A 22,128-nucleotide genomic window follows, 5' to 3' on the forward strand; every position below is an offset into this window, starting at 1 on the left:
ATCCTCTGCGTAGAAGAAGGAAACCATAGAAAGTCTGTTTGGAGGAGTTGAGCTCTGGTGCAAATGACATCTGTTGTTGAGTATAGTTGAGGTCTGTGGTCATTAAAAGGAAAGACTGAAAGGATCTACAGGAGCCTGAATGCCAGTCCAGCCATCTGGGGGTTCCTCAATGAGAGATCAGTCTGAGACAGAAGCTGAAAAACCCACATCTTTGTACTGCTGGTAAGTGGTAGGAATTCACAAGGCAAAAGGAATCTCTCAACCCAATGCAGAAAATTTGAGGTCTGATTAACCTCAGGAAAGAAAACAGGAGAAAAAAGTGAGTTGGATGGAACTGAAGGAGAGGCTGAGGAAGGGAGCAGAGAGGAGATGCGTGACCCGCTCACCATACAAGCTGTCGAGGCACAGGAGGGAAGGAGCTGGTTGCTGCTGTCGTGTTCCCTCAGAGGAATGTTTTACCCAGAAGCTGGATGGCACAGCACTGGATGGCCATCGATGCCAAAGCATCTGCTGGTGCAGACAGGACTGTGGGACCGCAAAAAGGGACATTGCCATGAAAGAAAAGCAGTAGAAGGGAGAAGGGTCAAACCGTGGTCATGAGGTTGTCCAAGTGACTGAAAGGTGTGTGAGTGCTTAATGTGCTGATACTGTACCTGTATGCAGTCTTATGAATAACACGGGAGCAACTAAGCAAATACATTAGCAGGGAACATTTTCCACATGTTCCTGGAGGGGAAACATTGGTTACCACCTGCCAGCAGAGATTATTTCCCATTTGCCATGCCAAAAAGCATGGTGTGTTGGTGTGCACTTCTGTCATGTGCACTGGGCTTTATCACCAGGACCAAACAAACAAAATGGTAAGTTTTACTCCGTGTGTGAGGGGAAATGAACAGCTGCTGGCAAAGCTTACTATGGGAGGAGAAGAAGGCTGGGGCTGCCACCAACCTGCCTGTTCCAGGGTACAGATGTCCATGCCAGATCCAACTGGCAATGCAGGAATATCAAAGGGATTTGCTATCCCGTGCTGAGATGCTGTGATGGGATGTGGAAAATGCAGTTTTCTCTCAAACAGGTCCATGGTGATGTTGTTTTAGCACCACCACAGCAGAAACTGCCAATTTATGTGGTAACAGCCCAGCAAAAACAAATCCGAGATTTGTTGTGATTTGTGGCATGTATCTACTTGCAAAAAAACTCCTTAACACACTGCTATTTGGTAAATCATTGAAACAATTGTAGAATAGTTTGTGTTAGAAGGGACCTTACAGCTCATCTCATTCCACCCCCCTGCCATGGGCAAGGGCACCTTCTACTATCCCAGGTTGCTCCAAGCCCCATCCAACCTGGCCTTGGACACTTCCAGGGATGGGGCAGCCACAGCCTCACTGGGCAACCTGTGCCAGGGCCTCACCACCCCCATAGGGAAGAATTTCTTCCTCATACCCAATCTAACCATTCCCTCTGTTACTTTGAAGCCATTCCCTCTTGTCCTGTCACTCCATGCCCTTGTCCAAAGTCCCTCTCCAGCTCTCTTGGAGCCCCCTTAGGTACTGGAAGGTCCTCTACAGTATTCCTGGAGGCTCCTCTTCTTCACGCTCAACAGCCTCAACTCTTCCAGCATGTCTTTATAGCAGAGCTGCTCCGGCCCTTGCATCAAGTGATTTTTGCCTTTAGGTAACTAGGACAGGCTCCCAGCCAGGATCTGTGTCCTGGAGCAAAAAGACCTGGAAATGATGCTCCTCCTGGAGAGGAGCCGAGGGTTGGTGCAAGCCCTGAGGGACTGGGGTGTGTCTGTGAAATATGCTGTCAGGAAACCTTAGAGAGCTGAGAAAACAACACTGGAGCAGAGGGAGAAGCAACATGGGAGAGCTTTGTGTCCACTCTGTCCTGGTGACTGGGGCCAACAGGGGCATCGGCCTGGGGCTCGTCCAGCATCTGCTGGGGTTGCCAAAACCTCCACAGTGGGTGTTTGCAACCTGTCGGGACCCCAAGGGACAGCGAGCACAGGTGAGGCCGGGCTGGCTGTGCTGGGGGACAGGAGTGCTCAGTGCCAGGGTGGAGGTTGGAGCTGGGAGGAGGTTTGAAAAGGGTTAGAGCCGCATTGGAGCAGCTGCAACACAGGGCAGCTGGGCAGAGGTGTCCATGGGAGCAGCTGTGCCTGGGATATGTGGAGGGCACGGAGGTACGTGGTGTGTGAGGGAGACACGGAACACTCCCCATCCATTGGGACTGGGGCAGCTGGAGCAGGGTGCTGGGCACAGGCTTAGACTGGCTTTGCTGGGAGAGCCTTTGCAGAGCTGTTCCAGCCTGTCAGTGTCAATGTTGTGACCTCTCTTGCAGGAATTACAGAATTTGGCCTCCAAACATCGCAACCTGGTCATCATCCCTCTCGGTAGGTTCCCTCTTGCCCCAGTTCCTCTGGCAAATGCCTGGGCACTCATCACAGCCCTGGGAACCCCACATGAGAGGGAGCTGTGGGGAACTGCAGTGACATTTGTGGGGTGGGGAAGGGGAGAGAAGGTACTTGCCAAGCCCTTCTCTTCTTGGAGCTCCGCAGCCAAGCACCTTGTCACCATGTTCTGGGCAGCCTGGAAGAGGCACAGCCCTGCCAGCACGACCCGGGGTGCGGGTGGGCAGGAGGGGGCCCATTTCCCAGGCAGAAAATGGCTGTGGAGGTGGGCAATGGGACTTGGCCCCTGGGCAAAGCATCAGCACGACCTGCCTGGAAGGCTCAGTCCTGGCCACAGCCCTGCCGCAGCTCAGCCCCTCCTTCCCTGCGCCCTTCGCCGCCTGCTCCAGGAGCGGCAACAATTCCTGAGGCAAAGACACCCACACTCTGTTCAGGCCTGACAAGCTCCCAGCTTGTGCCCAGCTGGAGTGCAGGGCCAGCCCTTGGTGCTGTGCTGGCCATGCAGGTCCCCATCCTTCCCCCAGGGGACTGGATCCACCGCCTTTCCTCCACTCCACAGATCTTTGACTTGACAATCAGGGAATGGGCATTGCCTTGGAAGAGGCAAGAGCAAGGCAGAGAATGTCTGCTCATGGCCACGTGAGGCACAACCTGGCTCAGGGGACCTGGGAAGGAGGTGAGATCAGCCTCTTCCCTGTGCACTGTGTGTCTGATTTGGAAAGCCCACCCTGTGAAATCTCAAACCTACCTGAGTCATGGAGCTTTCCACATCCCTTCCCTATACCACTTCCTCTCTCCTCACCCCCAACAGCTTCCCCTGGCTTATGGCACCAGCTTTCCCAAGGCCATCAGAATTTGCCTGAAAACGCCAAGTGATTTTTGCCCCTTGGCAACGAAGATGGGCTCCCAGCCAGAATCTGTGTTCTGGAGTGTGAAGGTCTGGAGAAGCTGTACCTGGATCCAAGGGTTGGTACAAGCCCTGAGTGGGTGGAGTGTCCGTGGAAAACATTATAAGGAAACATTGCGGAGCTGAGCAAACAGTGTCAGCTGGAGCAGAGGGAGAAGCAACATGGGAGAGCTTTGTGTCCGCTCTGTGCTGGTGACTGGGGCCAACAGGGGCATCGGCCTGGGGCTCGTCCAGCATCTGCTGGGGTTGCCAAAACCTCCACAGTGGGTGTTTGCAACCTGTCGGGACCCCAAGGGACAGCGAGCACAGGTGAGGCCGGGCTGGGAGGCAGTGGCTGTGCTGGGGAACGGGAGCACTCGGTGCTGGGGGGAAATTGGATGTGAGAGGGGGTTTGCAAAGGGTTGGAGCTGCAGCTGGGCACCCACAGCACAGGGCAGCTGGGCTGGGACACTGTGGGAGCAGCTGTGCATGGTGTATGTGGAGGGACCAGTGGCACTTGGTCCTGGAGCACTCCCCATCTGTTGGGTTCAGGGCAGCCGGGTCAGGGTGCTGGGCGTGCTGTGGTTGAGAGTCAGACGTGGAGTGACACAGGCTTTGCTTGGGAAGGGCTGAGCCCCTCTGCAGCCCCTCCTGCCTCTCTGTGCCCACACAGTGCCCTCTCTTGCAGGAGTTACAGAATTTGGCCTCCAAGCACCCCAACCTGGTCATCATCCCACTCGGTAGGTGCCCCGAGGTGGGGAACCTTTGCCCCAGTTCCTCTGGCGAGTGCCCAAGCGCTGGGCACACCCGGAGAGTTCTGTGCTGGAAGAGAGCTGTGCCAATGGGCTGGTACCTGTGGGGCCAGTGGGCAAAGCCATCTCTGGGGAACAGAGTGGGCTCCAAGCCAGCATAAGGACATGGGCAGTAACCTCCCCTTCCTTGGCTCTGCAGAAGTCTCCGACCCCGCCAGCATCAAGGCGGCTGCAGCCAGAGTGGAGGAGCTCCTGGGGGGCTCAGGGCTGAACATCCTCATCAACAATGCTGGAATTGCAAAGCCAATTTCACTTGATAAGGAGACGCTGGAGACTATGACCCAGATTTACACCACCAACACGGCTGGACCCCTGTTGTTGGGACAGGTGAGTCCCAGCAGTGCAGCATAGCTCCAGGGAGCCTCCCTTCCTGTGCCCCTGGCTCTCCAAGCTGGACATCACAGAGGGTGGGAAGGGCTGTTGAGAAGGTGTCCTGCCTGCCCTCTGGTGCCCAGTGGGTTGTCCACTGATGAGAAGCTTGTGGAGCCATGGGCTGGAGCTCAGGAGCTGGAGCCTGGCAGGCTGGGGCAGTGGGGAGAGAAGGGAGAATGTTCTGATGCTGGTGCCAGTGCTGCCCACTGTGGAAGGAGCTGGTCCTCTCCCGTGGGCCACATCCATGTCTCCCCTGTCTCCTCTTCCTCCTCGCAGGCGTTCCTGCCCTTGCTGAAGAAGGCTGCCCAGGGGAGCCCAGGCTCAGGGATGAGCTGCAGCAAGGCAGCCATCATCAACATATCCAGTACTGCTGGCTCCATCGGTACTGCTTATCCTTGGAAGGAGGTGGTATTTACCTCATACCGCTGCAGCAAGGTACTGTCACACTGTGCTGGGGACAGATTTGCTTCCACTGCTCTGCCACAGCCGCAGGTCCCCTTGCAGCCCCCCCTCCCCTCCCACCACCATCCCTGCCCTGTCTCCCCACAGGCTGCTCTGAACATGCTGAACAAGTGCCAGTCCCTGGCATACAAGGAGCACGGTATCCTCTGTCTGGCTCTCCATCCTGGCTGGGTGCAAACTGACCTTGGCAGCTCTGCTGGACTCACGGTAGGAATTATACCATGGTGGCTCCATCAGAGCCCCATGCTGATTTTCCACAGGTGGAAATTACTGCCCTGATCCCCTGCCCTTGACTACCCTCCCTGCCCAATCCCTGCCAAAGCAGGGCCCCCTGTCCTGGTCCCGGGTGCTGGATTTCGTGCTCAGACCCCCTGTCCAGGGTGTCCCAGGTTTTCAGCTTTGCCCTTGCACTGGAGCGGCTCCTTCCCCCAGCCTTGGCTGCTCCATGGCCTCGGGCACAGACTGCCTCTCCCCTTGTACCCCACAGCCCCCTCTGACGGTGGATGCCAGCGTGAAAGGGATGCTGAAGGTGCTCTCCTCCCTCTCTGAGAAGGACACCGGCACCTTCCTGGACTGGGAAGGGAAGGTCGTGCCCTGGTGAAATGCCAGTTCAGGATCCTGGCAGCCGTGGGGACCTTTGTCGCTGCTCCCACCTGCCCCTCATCCTCAATAAAGCTCTGTGAGACCACCTGGCTCTGCCATGTGCTGCCAACTTGCGGGGCAGCCCCTTCCCAGATGTCCCACTCCTCATCCCACAGCTGCCACCCGAACACAGCTGGCCCTGGCACCCCCATGGCTTGCAGCCTACAGGTCCCAAGGCACCGAAACCACCTGCTGGTGACCTCCCCTCTGGGAGGCACCAGAGAATCCAGAGCAGAGCCCCTCTCCTGAGAGGAGAGAGATCTTGCAAGCCCCTGGAGGGCTGGCTTTCTCCTGCCCAGCTGCAGGCTGGGGTGCCTGAGGGGGTGGGGGTCACAGGGACCAGCTGCCCTCTCCCCTCAGCTGGGGGATGCCACGTTGCAGGTGGGACAGACGGACGGACACGCTGTGCTCGGGCAGCACACAGGGAGTGTGTGCTGGGTTGAACGGGAGGGTTGAGACTGAGGATGTGGAGACGGAGCAGGGAGACATCAGCTCCCAAAGTTTACAGAGGTGGGGAACTGCAGTGACATTTGTGGGGTGGGGAAGGGGAGAGAAGGTGCTTGCCAAGCCCTTCTCTTCTTGGAGCTCCGCAGCCAAGCACCTTGTCACCATGTTCTGGGCAGCCTGGAAGAGGCACAGCCCTGCCAGCACGACCCGAGGTGCGGGGGGGCAGGAGGGGGCCCATTTCCCAGGCAGAAAATGGCTGTGGAGGTGGGCAATGGGACTTGGCCCCTGGGCAAAGCATCAGCACGACCTACCTGGAAGGCTCAGTCCTGGGTGCTGCTGTGCCGGTCTCTGTGCTGCTGCCTGGGAGAACCAGGCAGGGGGTGGGTGAGCGGGGCAGGGGGTGCCCCCATGGCCTTTCCCCCTCCACGGGCACCGTGCACGGTGCTGCGTCCCCAGCACCTCCCCTGGCCCCTCACCTTGCTGGCACGGTACGGGTACATGGGGGCCTCCAGCACCCCGAGGCAGAGCCCGAGGGATGCCAGTTTGGTGGAGATGTTGATGGCCGCGGCCCTGCTGCAGCTCAGCCCCTCCTTCCCTGCGCCCTTCGCCGCCTGCTCCAGGAGCGGCAGCAATTCCTGAGATAAAGACACCCACACTCTGTTCAGGCCTGACAAGCTCCCAGCTTGTGCCCAGCTGGAGTGCAGGGCCAGCCCTTGGTGCTGTGCTGGCCATGCAGGTCCCCATCCTTCCCCCAGGGGACTGGATCCACAGGCTTTCCTCCACTCCACAGATCTTTGACTTGACAATCAGGGAATGGGCATTGCCTTGGAAGAGGCAAGAGCAAGGCAGAGAATGTCTGCTCATGGCCACGTGAGGCACAACCTGGCTCAGGGGACCTGGGAAGGAGGTGAGATCAGCCTCTTCCCTGTGCACTGTGTGTCTGATTTGGAAAGCCCATCCTGTGAAATGTCAAACCTACCTGAGTCATGGAGCTTTCCATATCTCCTCCTTATACCACTCCCTCCCTCCTCACCCCCAACAGCTTCCCCTGGCTTATGGCACCAGCTTTCCCAAGGCCATCAGAATTTGCCTGAAATCGCCAAGTGACTTTTGCCCTTTGGCAACGAAGATGGGCTCCCAGCCAGAATCTGTGTTCTGGAGTTTGAAGGTCTGGAGAAGCTGTACCTGGATCCAAGGGTTGGTGCAAACCCTGAGTGGGTGGAGTGTCCGTGGAAAACATTATAAAGAACCATTGTGGATCTTAGCAAACAGTGTGAGCTGGAGCAGAGGGAGAAGCAACATGGGAGAGCTTTGTGTCCGCTCTGTGCTGGTGACTGGGGCCAACAGGGGCATCGGCCTGGGGCTCGTCCAGCATCTGCTGGGGTTGCCAAAACCTCCACAGTGGGTGTTTGCAACCTGTCGGGACCCCAAGGGACAGCGAGCACAGGTGAGGCCGGGCTGGGAGGCAGTGGCTGTGCTGGGGAACGGGAGCACTCGGTGCTGGGGGGAAATTGGATGTGAGAGGGGGTTTGCAAAGGGCTGGAGCTGCAGCTGGGCACCCACAGCACAGGGCAGCTGGGCTGGGACACTGTGGGAGCAGCTGTGCATGGTGTATGTGGAGGGACCAGTGGCACTTGGTCCTGGAGCACTCCCCATCTGTTGGGTTCAGGGCAGCCGGGTCAGGGTGCTGGGCGTGCTGTGGTTGAGGGTCAGACGTGGAGTGACACAGGCTTTGCTTGGGAAGGGCTGAGCCCCTCTGCAGCCCCTCCTGCCTCTCTGTGCCCACACAGTGCCCTCTCTTGCAGGAGTTACAGAATTTGGCCTCCAAGCACCCCAACCTGGTCATCATCCCACTCGGTAGGTGCCCCGAGGTGGGCAACCATTGCCCCAGTTCCTCTGGCGAGTGCCCAGGCACTGGGCACACCCGGAGAGTTCTGTGCTGGAAGAGAGCTGTGCCAATGGGCTGGTACCTGTGGGGCCAGTGGGCAAAGCCATCTCTGGGGAACAGAGTGGGCTCCAAGCCAGCATAAGGACATGGGCAGTAACCTCCCCTTCCTTGGCTCTGCAGAAGTCTCCGACCCCGCCAGCATCAAGGCGGCTGCAGCCAGAGTGGAGGAGCTCCTGGGGGGCTCAGGGCTGAACATCCTCATCAACAATGCTGGAATTGCAAAGCCAATTTCACTTGATAAGGAGACGCTGGAGACTATGACCCAGATTTACACCACCAACACGGCTGGACCCCTGTTGTTGGGACAGGTGAGTCCCAGCAGTGCAGCATAGCTCCAGGGAGCCTCCCTTCCTGTGCCCCTGGCTCTCCAAGCTGGACATCACAGAGGGTGGGAAGGGCTGTTGAGAAGGTGTCCTGCCTCCCCTCTGGTGCCCAGTGGGTTGTCCACTGATGAGAAGCTTGTGGAGCCATGGGCTGGAGCTCAGGAGCTGGAGCCTGGCAGGCTGGGGCAGTGGGGAGAAGAGGGAGAATGTTCTGATGCTGGTGCCAGTGCTGCCCACTGTGGAAGGAGCTGGTCCTCTCCCCTGGGCCACATCCATGTCTCCCCTGTCTCCTCTTCCTCCTCGCAGGCATTTCTGCCCTTGCTGAAGAAGGCTGCCCAGGGGAGCCCAGGCTCAGGGATGAGCTGCAGCAAGGCAGCCATTGTCAACATGTCCAGCATTGCTGGCTCCATCAGTTTTCCTTATACTTGGGAGGAGGTGCTTTTTACCTCGTACCAGTGTAGCAAGGTACTGTCACACCGTGCTGGGGAGAGATTTGCTTCCACTGCTCTGCCACAGCTGCAGGTCCCCTTGCAGCCCCTCCTCCCCTCCCACCACCATCCCTGCCCTGTCTCCCCATAGGCTGCTCTGAACATGCTGAACAAGTGCCAGTCCCTGGCATACAAGGAGCACGGGGTCCTTTGTCTGGCTCTCCATCCTGGCTGGGTGCAAACTGACCTGGGCAGCTCTGCTGGACACACGGTAGGTATTCCACCATGGCGGCTCCATCAGAGCCCCATGCTGATTTTCCACAGGTGGAAATTACTGCCCTGATCCCCTGCCCTTGATTTCCCTCCCTGCCCAATCCCTGCCAAGGCAGGGCCCCCCGTGCTGGGTTCCCCGGCTGCTCAGTTCCCTGCTCAGCCCCCCTGTCCAGGGTGTCCCAGGTTTTCAGCTTTGCCCTTGCACTGGAGCGGCTCCTTCCCCCAGCCTTGGCTGCTCCATGGCCTCGGGCACAGGCTGCCTCTCCCCTTGTACCCCACAGCCCCCTCTGACGGTGGATGCCAGCGTGAAAGGGATGCTGAAGGTGCTCTCCTCCCTCTCTGAGAAGGACACCGGCACCTTCCTGGACTGGGAAGGGAAGGTCGTGCCCTGGTGAAATGCCAGTTCAGGATCCTGGCAGCCGTGGGGACCTTTGTCGCTGCTCCCACCTGCCCCTCATCCTCAATAAAGCTCTGTGAGACCACCTGGCTCTGCCATGTGCTGCCAACTCGCAGAGCGGCCCCTTCCCAGATGTCCCACTCCTCATCCCACAGCTGCCACCCGAACACAGCTGGCCCTGACACCCCATGGCTTGCAGCCTACAGGTCGTAAGGCACCATAACCACCCTCTGGAGACCTCCCCTCTGGGAGGCACCAGAGAATCCAGAGCAGAGCCCCTCTCCTGAGAGGAGAGAGATCTTGCAAGCCCCTGGAGGGCTGGCTTTCTCCTGCCCAGCTGCAGGCTGGGGTGCCTGAGGGGCTGGGGGTCACAGGGACCAGCTGCCCTCTCCCCTCAGCTGGGGGATGCCACGTTGCAGGTGGGACAGACGGACGGACACACTGTGCTCGGGCAGCACACAGGGAGTGTGTGCTGGGTTGAACGGGAGGGTTGAGACTGAGGATGTGGAGACGGAGCAGGGAGACATCAGCTCCCAAAGTTTACAGAGGTGGGGAACTGCAGTGACATTTGTGGGGTGGGGAAGGGGAGAGAAGGTGCTTGCCAAGCCCTTCTCTTCTTGGAGCTCCGCAGCCAAGCACCTTGTCACCATGTTCTGGGCAGCCTGGAAGAGGCACAGCCCTGCCAGCACGACCCGAGGTGCGGGTGGGCAGGAGGGGGCCCATTTCCCAGGCAGAAAATGGCTGTGGAGGTGGGCAATGGGACTTGGCCCCTTGGGTAAACCATCAGCACGACCTGCCTGGAAGGCTCAGTCCTGGGTGCTGCTGTGCCGGTCTCTGTGCTGCTGCCTGGGAGAACCAGGCAGGGGGTGGGTGAGCGGGGCAGGGGGTGCCCCCATGGCCTTTCCCCCTCCACGGGCACCGTGCACGGTGCTGCGTCCCCAGCACCTCCCCTGGCCCCTCACCTTGCTGGCACGGTACGGGTACATGGGGGCCTCCAGCACCCCGAGGCAGAGCCCGAGGGATGCCAGTTTGGTGGAGATGTTGATGGCCGCGGCCCTGCTGCAGCTCAGCCCCTCCTTCCCTGCACCCTTCGCCGCCTGCTCCAGGAGCGGCAGCAATTCCTGAGGCAAAGACACCCATGCTCTGTTCAGGCCTGACAAGCTCCCACCTTGTGCACAGCTGGAGTGCAGGGCCAGCCCTTGGTGCTGTGCTGGCCATGCAGGTCCCCATCCTTCCCCCAGGGGACTGGATCCACAGGCTTTCCTCCACTCCACAGATCTTTGACTTGACAATCAGGGAATGGGCATTGCCTTGGAAGAGGCAAGAGCAAGGCAGAGAATGTCTGCTCACAGCCACCTGAGGCACTAGGGACCTGGGACGGGCACCTGGCTCAGGGGACCTGGGAAGGGTGCGACATCAGCCTCTTCCCTGTGCACTGTGTGTCTGATTTGGAAAGCCCATCCTGTGAAATGTCAAACCTACCTGAGTCATGGAGCTTTCCATATCTCCTCCTTATACCACTCCCTCCCTCCTCACCCCCAACAGCTTCCCCTGGCTTATGGCACCAGCTTTCCCAAGGCCATCAGAATTTGCCTGAAATCGCCAAGTGACTTTTGCCCTTTGGCAACGAAGATGGGCTCCTAGCCAGGATCTATGTCTTGGAGTTTGAAGGTCTGGAGAAGCTGTACCTGGATCCAAGGGTTGGTGCAAGCCCTGAGTGGGTGGAGTGTCCGTGGAAAACATTATAAGGAACCATTGTGGAGCTGAGCAAACAGTGTGAGCTGGAGCAGAGGGAGAAGCAGCATGGCAGGGCTCCGTGTCCGCTCTGTGCTGGTGACTGGGGCCAACAGGGGCATCGGCCTGGGGCTCGTCCAGCACTTCCTGAAGATGCCAAACCCACCCCAGTGGGTCTTTGCGGGCTGTCGGGACCCCAAGGGACAGCGAGCACAGGTGAGGCCGGGCTGGGAGGCAGTGGCTGTGCTGGGGAACGGGAGCACTCGGTGCTGGGGGGAAATTGGATGTGAGAGGGGGTTTGCAAAGGGTTGGAGCTGCAGCTGGGCACCCACAGCACAGGGCAGCCGGGCTGGGACACTGTGGGAGCAGCTGTGCATGGTGTATGTGGAGGGACCAGTGGCACTTGGTCCTGGAGTACTCCCCATCTGTTGGGTTCAGGGCAGCCGGGTCAGGGTGCTGGGCGTGCTGTGGTTGAGGGTCAGATGTGGAGTGACACAGGCTTTGCTTGGGACGGGCTGAGCCCCTCTGCAGCCCCTCCTGCCTCTCTGTGCCCACACAGTGCCCTCTCTTGCAGGAGTTACAGAATTTGGCCTCCAAGCACCCCAACCTGGTCATCATCCCACTCGGTAGGTGCCCCGAGGTGGGGAACCTTTGCCCCAGTTCCTCTGGCGAGTGTCCAGGCACTGGGCACACCCGGAGAGTTCTGTGCTGGAAGAGAGCTGTGCCAGTGGGCTGGTACCTGTGGGGCCAGTGGGCAAAGCCATCTCTGGGGAACAGAGTGGGCTCCAAGCCAGCATAAGGACATGGGCAGTAACCTCCCCTTCCTTGGCTCTGCAGAAGTCTCCGACCCCGCCAGCATCAAGGCGGCTGCAGCCAGAGTGGAGGAGCTCCTGGGGGGCTCAGGGCTGAACATCCTCATCAACAATGCTGCGATTGGAAAGCCAGTTTTCCTTGATAAGGAGACGCTGGAGACTATGACCCAGATTTACACCACCAACACGGCTGGACCCCTGTTGTTGGGACAGGTGAGTCCCAGCAGTGCAGCATAGCTCCAGGGAGCCTCCCTTCCTGTGCCCCTGGCTCTCCAAGCTGGACATCACAGAGGGTGGGAAGGGCTGTTGAGAGGGTGTCCTGCCTGCCCTCTGGTGCCCAGTGGGTTGTCCACTGATGAGAAGCTTGTGGAGCCATGGGCTGGAGCTCAGGAGCTGGAGCCTGGCAGGCTGGGGCAGTGGGGAGAGGAGGGAGAATGTTCTGATGCTGGTGCCAGTGCTGCCCACTGTGGAAGGACCTGGTCCTCTCCCCTGTGACACATCCATGTCTCCCCTGTCTCCTCTTCCTCCTCGCAGGCGTTCCTGCCCTTGCTGAAGAAGGCTGCCCAGGGGAGCCCGGGCTCAGGGCTGAGCTGCAGCAAGGCAGCCATCATCAACATATCCAGCAATGGTGGCTCCATCACTAATCCCGCTGGTTGGGAACTGATGCATTTTACCTCATACCGCTGCAGCAAGGTACTGTCACACTGTGCTGGGGAGAGATTTGCTTCCACTGCTCTGCCACAGCTGCAGGTCCCCTTGCAGTCCCCCTTGCCCTCCCACCACCATCCCTGCCCTGTCTCCCCACAGGCTGCTCTGAACATGCTGAGCAAGTGCCAGTCCCTGGCATACAAGGAGCACGGGGTCCTCTGCATCGCTCTCCATCCTGGCTGGGTGCAAACTGACATGGGCAGCTTTGATGGACACACGGTAGGAATTATACCATGGTGGCTCCATCAGAGCCCCATGCTGATTTTCCACAGGTGGAAATTACTGCCCTGATCCCCTGCCCTTGACTACCCTCCCTGCCCAATCCCTGCCAAAGCAGGGCCCCCTGTCCTGGTCCCGGGTGCTGGATTTTGTGCTCAGACCCCCTGTCCAGGGTGTCCCAGGTTTTCAGCTTTGCCCTTGCACTGGAGCGGCTCCTTCCCCCAGCCTTGGCTGCTCCATGGCCTCGGGCACAGGCTGCCTCTCCCCTTGTGCCCCACAGCCCCCTCTGACGGTGGATGCCAGCGTGACAGGGATGCTGAAGGTGCTCTCCTCCCTCTCTGAGAAGGACACCGGCACCCTCCTGGACTGGGAAGGGAAGGTCGTGCCCTGGTGAAATGCCAGTTCAGGATCCTGGCAGCTGTGGGGACCTTTGTCACTGCTTCCACCTGCCCCTCATCCTCAATAAAGCTCTGTGAGATCACCTGGCTCTGCCATGTGCTGCCAACTCTCGGGGCAGCCCCTTCCCAGATGTCCCACTCCTCATCCCACAGCTGCCACCTGACCCACAGCTGGCCCTGGCACCCCCATGGCTTGCAGCCTACAGGTCCCAAGGCACCACAACCAACCTCTGGACACCTCCCCTCTGGGAGGCACCGGAAAATCCAGAGCAGAGCCCCTCTCCTGAGAGGAGAGAGATCTTGCAAGCCCCTGGAGGGCTGGCTTTCTCCTGCCCAGCTGCAGGCTGGGGTGCCTGAGGGGGTGGGGGTCACAGGGACCAGCTGCCCTCTCCCCTCAGCTGGGGGATGCCACGTTGCAGGTGGGACAGACGGACGGACACGCTGTGCTCGGGCAGCACACAGGGAGTGTGTGCTGGGTTAAACGGGAGGGTTGAGACTGAGGATGTGGAGACGGAGCAGGGAGACATCAGCTCCCAAAGTTTACAGAGGTGGGGAACTGCAGTGACATTTGTGGGGTGGGGAAGGGGAGAGAAGGTGCTTGCCAAGCCCTTCTCTTCTTGGAGCTCCGCAGCCAAGCACCTTGTCACCATGTTCTGGGCAGCCTGGAAGAGGCACAGCCCTGCCAGCACGACCCGGGGTGCGGGTGGGCAGGAGGGGGCCCATTTCCCAGGCAGAAAATGGCTGTGGAGGTGGGCAATGGGACTTGGCCCCTGGGCAAAGCATCAGCACGACCTGCCTGGAAGGCTCAGTCCTGGCCACGGCCCTGCTGCAGCTCAGCCCCTCCTTCCCTGCGCCCTTCACCACCTGCTCCAGGAGCGGCAACAATTCCTGAGGCAAAGACACCCACGCTCTGTTCAGGCCTGACAAGCTCCCAGCTTGTGCAGAGCTGGAGTGCAGGGCCAGCCCTTGGTGCTGTGCTGGCCATGCAGGTCCCCATCCTTCCCCCAGGGGACTGGATCCACAGGCTTTCCTCCACTCCACAGATCTTTGACTTGACAATCAGGGAATGGGCATTGCCTTGGAAGAGGCAAGAGCAAGGCAGAGAATGTCTGCTGACGGCCACGTGAGGCACAACCTGGCTCAGGGGACCTGGGAAGGAGGTGAGATCAGCCTCTTCCCTGTGCACTGTGTGTCTGATTTGGAAAGCCCACCCTGTGAAATGTCAAACCTACCTGAGTCATGGAGCTTTCCACATCCATTCCTTATACCACTCTTCCCTCCTCACCCCTAACAGCTTCCCCTGGCTTATGGCACCAGCTTTCCCAAGGCCATCAGAATTTGCCTGAAATCGCCAAGTGACTTTTGCCCTTTGGCAACAAAGATGGGCTCCCAGCCAGAATCTGTGTTCTGGAATGTGAAGGTCTGCAGAAGCTGTACCTGGATCCAAGGGTTGGTGCAAGCCCTGAGTGGGTGGAGTGTCCGTGGAAAACATTAAAATGAACCAACAGGGAGCTGAGCAAATAGTGTGAGCTGGAGCAGAGGGAGAAGCAGCATGGCAGGGCTCCGTGTCTGCTCTGTGCTGGTGACTGGGGCCAACAGAGGCATCGGCCTGGGGCTCGTCCAGCACTTCCTGAAGATGCCAAACCCACCCCAGTGGGTCTTTGCAACCTGTCGGGACCCCAAGGGACAGCGAGCACAGGTGAGGCCGGGCTGGGAGGCAGTGGCTGTGCTGGGGAACGGGAGCGCTCGGTGCTGGGGGGAAATTGGATGTGAGAGGAGGTTTGCAAAGGGCTGGAGCTGCAGCTGGGCACCCACAGCACAGGGCAGCCGGGCTGGGACACTGTGGGAGCAGCTGTGCATGGTGTATGTGGAGGGACCAGTGGCACTTGGTCCTGGAGCACTCCCCATCTGTTGGGTTCAGGGCAGCCGGGTCAGGGTGCTGGGCGTGCTGTGGTTGAGGGTCAGACGTGGAGTGACACAGGCTTTGCTTGGGAAGGGCTGAGCCCCTCTGCAGCCCCTCCTGCCTCTCTGTGCCCACACAGTGCCCTCTCTTGCAGGAGTTACAGAATTTGGCCTCCAAGCACCCCAACCTGGTCATCATCCCACTCGGTAGGTGCCCCGAGGTGGGGAACCTTTGCCCCAGTTCCTCTGGCGAGTGTCCAGGCACTGGGCACACCCAGAGAGTTCTGTGCTGGAAGAGAGCTGTGCCAATGGGCTGGTACCTGTGGGGCCAGTGGGCAAAGCCATCTCTGGGGAACAGAGTGGGCTCCAAGCCAGCATAAGGACATGGGCAGTAACCTCCCCTTCCTTGGCTCTGCAGAAGTCTCCGACCCCGCCAGCATCAAGGCGGCTGCAGCCAGAGTGGAGGAGCTCCTGGGGGGCTCAGGGCTGAACATCCTCATCAACAATGCTGGAATTGCAAAGCCAATTTCACTTGATAAGGAGACGCTGGAGACTATGACCCAGATTTACACCACCAACACGGCTGGACCCCTGTTGTTGGGACAGGTGAGTCCCAGCAGTGCAGCATAGCTCCAGGGAGCCTCCCTTCCTGTGCCCCTGGCTCTCCAAGCTGGACATCACAGAGGGTGGGAAGGGCTGTTGAGAAGGTGTCCTGCCTCCCCTCTGGTGCCCAGTGGGTTGTCCACTGATGAGAAGCTTGTGGAGCCATGGGCTGGAGCTCAGGAGCTGGAGCCTGGCAGGCTGGGGCAGTGGGGAGAGAAGGGAGAATGTTCTGATGCTGGTGCCAGTGCTGCCCACTGTGGAAGGAGCTGGTCCTCTCCCCTGGGCCACATCCATGTCTCCCCTGTCTCCTCTTCCTCCTCGCAGGCGTTCCTGCCCTTGCTGAAGAAGGCTGCCCAGGGGAGCCCGGGCTCAGGGCTGAGCTGCAGCAAGGCAGCCATTGTCAACATGTCCAGCTCTGCAGGCTCTATTGAGGATGTGTTTATATGGGAATTTGGACAACTTGTCTCATACCGCTGCAGCAAGGTACTGCCAGAGTGTGCTGGGGGGAACCCAGACCTTTTCCCCTCCAGATGATGGTGCATGCCTTCCAACTTCCTCCTCAGTCCATGTCCTCTGCTCTGTCACTAAGCTCCTATCAGTCCTTGGATACTCTGACAGCCCAGTCATGTGCTTGGCCTCGGGTCCTGCCCCAGAGGGACATGACAGGATAGGACCTCGACTAGGCAGCATCATGTACCCCAGGAGCTTGCTCCAACTGCCCTATCCCTGCCCCAGCTGTGAGATCTGCACACATTCCCCTTGCCCCCCCCTTCCCCTCCCACCACCATCCCTGCCCTGTCTCCCCACAGGCTGCTCTGAATATGCTGAACAAGTGCCAGTCCCTGGCATACAAGGACCATGGCATCCTCTGCGTCGCTCTCCATCCTGGCTGGGTGCAAACTGACATGGGCAGCTTTGATGGACACACGGTAGGAATTATACCATGGTGGCTCTGTCAGAGCCCATGTGCTGATTTTCCACAGGTGGAAATTACTGCCCTGATCCCCTGCCCTTGACTTCCTTCCCTGCCCAATCCCTGCCAAGGCAGGGCCCCCTGTCCTGGTCCCGGGTGCTGGGTTTCGTGCTCAGACCCCCTGTCCAGGGTGTCCCAGGTTTTCAGCTTTGCCCTTGCACTGGAGCGGCTCCTTCCCCCAGCTTTGGCTGCTCCATGGCCTCGGGCACAGGCTGCCTCTCCCCTTGTACCCCACAGCCCCCTCTGACGGTGGATGCCAGCGTGACAGGGATGCTGAAGGTGCTCTCCTCCCTCTCTGAGAAGGACACCGGCACCCACCTGGACTGGGAAGGGAAGGTCGTGCCCTGGTGAAATGCCAGTTCAGGATCCTGGCAGCCATGGGGACCTTTGTCGCTGCTCCCACCTGCCCCTCATCCTCAATAAAGCTCTGTGAGACCACCTGGCTCTGCCATTGTTACAACCTGCCCCAGGAAAAGGGGAGAGGGGGTAACTCAGGTTTTTATCAATAATTCCCTTGGGGAGGATTAAAGTGAAATGACACTAAATAATCGGTGTCTGAAAACAAAGGTTTTTTTAACAATTTTGTATCAACAGGTATGCTAGCGTTTTGGGTGTTGTCATACAACAATGCAACATAGAGATAACCTTTGGGGGAGGAGAACCTGCTTAGGGGAGAGAAAAAACAGGATGAGAGTAAGAGAAAAGAGAAGCTGAGAGTGCAAAAGAAATGGACATAGTCACCGCCCACTGGATCCAGCGATGCTTGAGAGTGATGGTCTTGATTTGCAGGCAGTGGGGGAGAAGGAGAACCCCCAAATCCCAGAGTCACCAGTCAGTTTATATACCCTCAGCATGCTTTTGCACCTCCCTGGGATGAGGAGTTGTTTGCCTTTTTAGGGCTTAGCACTGGAAGGAGGGATGGGTCCAATTGCCAACCTGAGGTATCTTCTTGCCTTTTTAGGGCTTAGCACTGCCCATCTGAGGTATCTTCTTGCCTTTTTAGGGCTTAGCACTGGAGGGATGGGCCCAACTACCCATTTGAGGTATCTCCTTGCCTTTTTAGGGCAAAAGTCAAAGCCTGCAAACTCCTGGAATGAATAAATCATTAACCATTTCAGTCTCTGACAGCCACGTGCTGCCAACTCGCGGGGCAGCCCCTTCCCAGGTGTCCCACTCCTCATCCCAGAGCTGCCACCTGACCCACAGCTGGCCCTGGCACCCCCATGGCTTGCAGTCTACAGGTCCCATGGCACCGAAACCAACCTCTGGCGACCTCCCCTCTGGGAGGCACCAGAGAATCCAGAGCAGAGCCCCTCTCCTGAGAGGAGAGAGATCTTGCAAGCCCCTGGAGGGCTGGCTTTCCTCCTGCCCAGCTGCAGGCTGGGGTGCCTGAGGGACTGGGGGTCACAGGGACCAGCTGCCCTCTCCCCTCAGCTGGGGGATGCCACGTTGCAGGTGGGACAGACGGACGGACACGCTGTGCTCGGGCAGCACACAGGGAGTGTGTGCTGGGTTGAACAGGAGGGTTGAGACTGAGGATGTGGAGATGGAGCAGGGAGACATCAGCTCCCAAAGTTTACAGAGGTGGGGAACTGCAGTGACATTTGTGGGGTGGGGAAGGGGAGAGAAGGTGCTTGCCAAGCCCTTCTCTTCTTGGAGCTCCGCAGCCAAGCACCTTGTCACCATGTTCTGGGCAGCCTGGAAGAGGCACAGCCCTGCCAGCACGACCCGAGGTGCGGGTGGGCAGGAGGGGGTCCATTTCCCAGGCAGAAAATGGCTGTGGAGGTGGGCAATGGGACTTGGCCCCTGGGCAAAGCATCAGCACGACCTACCTGGAAGGCTCAGTCCTGGCCACGGCCCTGCTGCAGCTCAGCCCCTCCTTCCCTGCGCCCTTCGCCGCCTGCTCCAGGAGCGGCAGCAATTCCTGAGGCAAAGATACCCACGCTCTGTTCAGGCCTGACAAGCTCCCAGCTTGTGCCCAGCTGGAGTGCAGGGCCAGCCCTTGGTGCTGTGCTGGCCATGCAGGTCCCCATCCTTCCCCCAGGGGACTGGATCCACCGCCTTTCCTCCACTCCACAGATCTTTGACTTGACAATCAGGGAATGGGCATTGCCTTGGAAGAGGCAAGAGCAAGGCAGAGAATGTCTGCTGACGGCCACCTGAGGCACAACCTGGCTCAGGGGACCTGGGAAGGAGGTGAGATCAGCCTCTTCCCTGTGCACTGTGCGTCTGATATGGAAAGTCCATTCAGTGAAATGTCAAACCTACCTGAGTCATGGAGCTTTCCATATCTCCTCCTTATACCACTCCCTCCCTCCTCACTCCCAACAGCTTCCCCTGGCTTATGGCACCAGCTTTCCCAAGGCCATCAGAATTTGCCTGAAAAAAGCCAAGTGACTTTTGCCCTTTGGAAATGAAGATGGGCTCCCAGCCAGAATCTGTGTTCTGGAGTTTGAAGGTCTGGAGAAGCTGTACCTGGATCCAAGGGTTGGTACAAGCCCTGAGTGGGTGGAGTGTCCGTGGAAAACATTATAAGGAAGCATTAGGGAGCTGAGCAAACAGTGTCAGCTGGAGCAGAGGGAGAAGCAGCATGGCAGGGCTCCGTGTCCGCTCTGTGCTGGTGACTGGGGCCAACAGAGGCATCGGCCTGGGGTTCGTCCAGCACTTCCTGAAGATGCCAAACCCACCCCAGTGGGTCTTTGCAACCTGTCGGGACCCCAAGGGACAGCGAGCACAGGTGAGGCCGGGCTGGGAGGCAGTGGCTGTGCTGGGGAACGGGAGCACTCGGTGCTGGGGGGAAATTGGATGTGAGAGGGGGTTTGCAAAGGGTTGGAGCTGCAGCTGGGCACCCACAGCACAGGGCAGCTGGGCTGGGACACTGTGGGAGCAGCTGTGCATGGTGTATGTGGAGGGACCAGTGGCACTTGGTCCTGGAGCACTCCCCATCTGTTGGGTTCAGGGCAGCCGGGTCAGGGTGCTGGGCGTGCTGTGGTTGAGGGTCAGACGTGGAGTGACACAGGCTTTGCTTGGGAAGGGCTGAGCCCCTCTGCAGCCCCTCCTGCCTCTCTGTGCCCACACAGTGCCCTCTCTTGCAGGAGTTACAGAATTTGGCCTCCAAGCACCCCAACCTGGTCATCATCCCACTCGGTAGGTGCCCCGAGGTGGGGAACCTTTGCCCCAGTTCCTCTGGCGAGTGTCCAGGCACTGGGCACACCCGGAGAGTTCTGTGCTGGAAGAGAGCTGTGCCAATGGGCTGGTACCTGTGGGGCCAGTGGGCAAAGCCATCTCTGGGGAACAGAGTGGGCTCCAAGCCAGCATAAGGACATGGGCAGTAACCTCCCCTTCCTTGGCTCTGCAGAAGTCTCCGACCCCGCCAGCATCAAGGCGGCTGCAGCCAGAGTGGAGGAGCTCCTGGGGGGCTCAGGGCTGAACATCCTCATCAACAATGCTGGAACTGCAAAGCCAAGTTCACTTGATAAGGAGACGCTGGAGACTATGACCCAGACTTACATCACCAACACGGCTGGACCCCTGTTGTTGGGACAGGTGAGTCCCAGCAGTGCAGCATAGCTCCAGGGAGCCTCCCTTCCTGTGCCCCTGGCTCTCCAAGCTGGACATCACAGAGGGTGGGAAGGGCTGTTGAGAGGGTGTCCTGCCTGCCCTCTGGTGCCCAGTGGGTTGTCCACTGATGAGAAGCTTGTGGAGCCATGGGCTGGAGCTCAGGAGCTGGAGCCTGGCAGGCTGGGGCAGTGGGGAGAGAAGGGAGAATGTTCTGATGCTGGTGCCAGTGCTGCCCACTGTGGAAGGAGCTGGTCCTCTCCCCTGGGCCACATCCATGTCTCCCCTGTCTCCTCTTCCTCCTCGCAGGCGTTCCTGCCCTTGCTGAAGAAGGCTGCCCAGGGGAGCCCGGGCTCAGGGCTGAGCTGCAGCAAGGCAGCCATCGTCAACATGTCCAGCTATGCAGGCTCTATTGAGGATGTCTATGTGTGGGAATTCGGACAAGTTGTCTCGTACCGCTGCAGCAAGGTACTGCCAGAGTGTGCTGCGGGGAACCCAGACCTTTTCCCCTCCAGATGATGGTGCATGCCTTCCAACTTCTTCCTCAGTCCATGTGCCCAGTCCCTGGGTAGTGTCACAGTCCAGTCGTGTGCCTGGCCTCAGGTCCTGCCCCAGAGGGACATGATGGGATAGGATCTCGACTAGGCAGCATCATGTACCCCAGGAGCTTGGTCCAACTGCCCTATCCCTGCCCCAGCTGTGAGATCTGCACACATTCCCCTTGCCCCCCCCTTCCCCTCCCACCACCATCCCTGCCCTGTCTCCCCACAGGCTGCTCTGAACATGCTGACCAAGTGCCAGTCCCTGGCATACAAGGAGCACGGGGTCCTCTGTGTCGCTCTCCACCCTGGCTGGGTGCAAACTGAAATGGGGGGGAACTCAGAATCATTTAAGGTAAGAGATATTTCTGGCCATGGTCTGGAAGAACCTCTTCATTTAGGAATGTAGAGCTTCCTCGGGACTGAACAGTCCCAGGTATGCTGAGCTCTGTGGGAGCTCCTGGGCTGATACCCTGGAGGCATGTGAGAGGAGATGAGGGACTGAGATCTCTTCTTGCTGGGTGCTGGCCTCTCCTCTCTCATGCCAGAGAACCCCAATCCCTGAGCAATGATCTGCTCCAGGGCAGACCCTGTCCTGACCTGGGGCACACAAATGTTTCTCCCTCTTCCCCACAGCCCCCCCTGACAGTTGATGCCAGCGTGCAAGGGATGTTGAAGGTGCTTTCCTCCCTCTCTGAGAAGGAGACTGGGACCTTCCTGGACTGGGAAGGGAAGATCTTGCCATGGTGAGATGCTGGTTCAGGATTCTCACCGTGGGGACCTTTGCTGCCACACAATGTTGTGCCTGTGCCTTAATAAATTAGTGTCTGTAAACAATAAGTAGAACTGTGTGAGCCTTCTCCCTCTTGGTCTTCTAATAACTATCACTGTGAGAGTCCTCAGTAATGCTTTGAGAGAACTTCTTAGAGTTATTCTGCATGTCACTGAGCTGGGTTGGCCTGAGTATTTGTTCTCCTTTAACTGGGGACCTGGCTACCATCCTGGTAGGACTTTGGGCTTGTCCCACAGCTTTCCCTTGGAATGACTCCACATTCCAGTGACTCAGCTGCTCCTCCCAGTGAGCACTTCTTCAAAGTTGGAGCAGAGCACTGCTCCTCCTTAGCTCCTCTGCCACACAGGTCAGGAAGCTGTCACCCAAACCCACCGGGATCCTCCTGGCTTGCTCATGCCCTGCTGTGTTGTTCCTCCAGCAGAGATCAAGGTAGTTTAAAACATGCATAAAGACCAGCAAGCAGGAAGTCTGTAAGTGCAGTCCTGA

General features: G+C 58.7%; 5 protein-coding genes across 9 annotated transcripts; all 5 read left to right on the forward strand.

Moving 5' to 3' along the window:
• Positions 1–1,848: 1,848 nt before the first annotated feature.
• On the forward strand, positions 1,849–5,633 carry LOC116793194 (C-factor-like). Of its 3 annotated transcripts, none has more exons than XM_032700860.1 (6): positions 1,849–2,010; positions 3,988–4,039; positions 4,251–4,438; positions 4,760–4,918; positions 5,033–5,152; positions 5,433–5,633. In XM_032700860.1, the coding sequence occupies exons 1-6, from the start codon at positions 1,864–1,866 to the stop codon at positions 5,544–5,546; spliced, it is 780 nt and encodes a 259-aa protein (XP_032556751.1). In that variant the 5' UTR covers positions 1,849–1,863; the 3' UTR covers positions 5,547–5,633. The 3 variants fall into 3 exon arrangements, with proteins under 3 accessions (XP_032556751.1, XP_032556753.1, XP_032556752.1); XM_032700861.1 differs by lacking the exon at positions 1,849–2,010 and adding an exon at positions 3,384–3,629; XM_032700862.1 differs by lacking the exon at positions 5,033–5,152.
• A 1,651-nt stretch (positions 5,634–7,284) lies between these two features.
• Positions 7,285–9,488, forward strand: LOC116793191 (C-factor-like). Its single transcript, XM_032700856.1, has 6 exons — positions 7,285–7,481; positions 7,840–7,891; positions 8,103–8,290; positions 8,612–8,770; positions 8,885–9,004; positions 9,288–9,488. The coding sequence occupies exons 1-6, from the start codon at positions 7,335–7,337 to the stop codon at positions 9,399–9,401; spliced, it is 780 nt and encodes a 259-aa protein (XP_032556747.1). The 5' UTR covers positions 7,285–7,334; the 3' UTR covers positions 9,402–9,488.
• A 1,555-nt stretch (positions 9,489–11,043) lies between these two features.
• Positions 11,044–13,322, forward strand: LOC116793200 (C-factor-like). Of its 2 annotated transcripts, XM_032700869.1 has the most exons (6): positions 11,114–11,353; positions 11,712–11,763; positions 11,975–12,162; positions 12,484–12,642; positions 12,757–12,876; positions 13,157–13,320. In XM_032700869.1, exons 1-6 carry the CDS (start codon positions 11,207–11,209, stop codon positions 13,268–13,270), a joined length of 780 nt encoding a protein of 259 aa, XP_032556760.1. In that variant the 5' UTR covers positions 11,114–11,206; the 3' UTR covers positions 13,271–13,320. The 2 variants fall into 2 exon arrangements, with proteins under 2 accessions (XP_032556761.1, XP_032556760.1); XM_032700870.1 differs by lacking the exon at positions 12,757–12,876 and having other exon boundaries at positions 11,044–11,353; positions 13,157–13,322.
• A 1,482-nt stretch (positions 13,323–14,804) lies between these two features.
• Positions 14,805–19,164, forward strand: LOC116793198 (C-factor-like). 2 transcript variants are annotated; one of them, XM_032700867.1, is made up of 6 exons: positions 14,805–14,973; positions 15,332–15,383; positions 15,595–15,782; positions 16,104–16,262; positions 16,589–16,708; positions 19,084–19,164. In XM_032700867.1, exons 1-6 carry the CDS (start codon positions 14,827–14,829, stop codon positions 19,147–19,149), a joined length of 732 nt encoding a protein of 243 aa, XP_032556758.1. In that variant the 5' UTR covers positions 14,805–14,826; the 3' UTR covers positions 19,150–19,164. The 2 variants fall into 2 exon arrangements, with proteins under 2 accessions (XP_032556758.1, XP_032556757.1); XM_032700866.1 differs by lacking the exon at positions 19,084–19,164 and adding an exon at positions 16,990–17,190.
• A 50-nt stretch (positions 19,165–19,214) lies between these two features.
• LOC116793197 (C-factor-like) lies at positions 19,215–21,689 on the forward strand. Its single transcript, XM_032700865.1, has 6 exons — positions 19,215–19,489; positions 19,848–19,899; positions 20,111–20,298; positions 20,620–20,778; positions 21,082–21,204; positions 21,486–21,689. Exons 1-6 carry the CDS (start codon positions 19,343–19,345, stop codon positions 21,597–21,599), a joined length of 783 nt encoding a protein of 260 aa, XP_032556756.1. The 5' UTR covers positions 19,215–19,342; the 3' UTR covers positions 21,600–21,689.
• The last annotated feature ends 439 nt before the right edge of the window (positions 21,690–22,128 follow it).

This window comes from Chiroxiphia lanceolata, chromosome 13 (assembly GCF_009829145.1).
Source record: "Chiroxiphia lanceolata isolate bChiLan1 chromosome 13, bChiLan1.pri, whole genome shotgun sequence".
In the NCBI taxonomy this organism is placed as follows: Eukaryota; Metazoa; Chordata; class Aves; order Passeriformes; family Pipridae; genus Chiroxiphia; species Chiroxiphia lanceolata.

Coding starts and splice junctions, on each gene's coding strand:
- LOC116793194 (XM_032700860.1), top strand. CDS start 1,864: ATGGGAGAGCTTTGTGTCCACTCTGTCCTGGTGACTGGGGCCAACAGG. Junction 4,919..5,032: donor CCTCATACCGCTGCAGCAAG/GTACTGTCACAC, acceptor GTCTCCCCACAG/GCTGCTCTGAACATGCTGAA. Junction 5,153..5,432: donor GCAGCTCTGCTGGACTCACG/GTAGGAATTATA, acceptor TGTACCCCACAG/CCCCCTCTGACGGTGGATGC.
- LOC116793191 (XM_032700856.1), top strand. CDS start 7,335: ATGGGAGAGCTTTGTGTCCGCTCTGTGCTGGTGACTGGGGCCAACAGG. Junction 8,291..8,611: donor GACCCCTGTTGTTGGGACAG/GTGAGTCCCAGC, acceptor TCCTCCTCGCAG/GCATTTCTGCCCTTGCTGAA. Junction 8,771..8,884: donor CCTCGTACCAGTGTAGCAAG/GTACTGTCACAC, acceptor GTCTCCCCATAG/GCTGCTCTGAACATGCTGAA.
- LOC116793200 (XM_032700869.1), top strand. CDS start 11,207: ATGGCAGGGCTCCGTGTCCGCTCTGTGCTGGTGACTGGGGCCAACAGG. Junction 11,354..11,711: donor CCAAGGGACAGCGAGCACAG/GTGAGGCCGGGC, acceptor CCTCTCTTGCAG/GAGTTACAGAATTTGGCCTC. Junction 12,877..13,156: donor GCAGCTTTGATGGACACACG/GTAGGAATTATA, acceptor TGTGCCCCACAG/CCCCCTCTGACGGTGGATGC.
- LOC116793198 (XM_032700866.1), top strand. CDS start 14,827: ATGGCAGGGCTCCGTGTCTGCTCTGTGCTGGTGACTGGGGCCAACAGA. Junction 15,783..16,103: donor GACCCCTGTTGTTGGGACAG/GTGAGTCCCAGC, acceptor TCCTCCTCGCAG/GCGTTCCTGCCCTTGCTGAA. Junction 16,709..16,989: donor GCAGCTTTGATGGACACACG/GTAGGAATTATA, acceptor TGTACCCCACAG/CCCCCTCTGACGGTGGATGC.
- LOC116793197 (XM_032700865.1), top strand. CDS start 19,343: ATGGCAGGGCTCCGTGTCCGCTCTGTGCTGGTGACTGGGGCCAACAGA. Junction 19,900..20,110: donor CCTGGTCATCATCCCACTCG/GTAGGTGCCCCG, acceptor TTGGCTCTGCAG/AAGTCTCCGACCCCGCCAGC. Junction 20,299..20,619: donor GACCCCTGTTGTTGGGACAG/GTGAGTCCCAGC, acceptor TCCTCCTCGCAG/GCGTTCCTGCCCTTGCTGAA.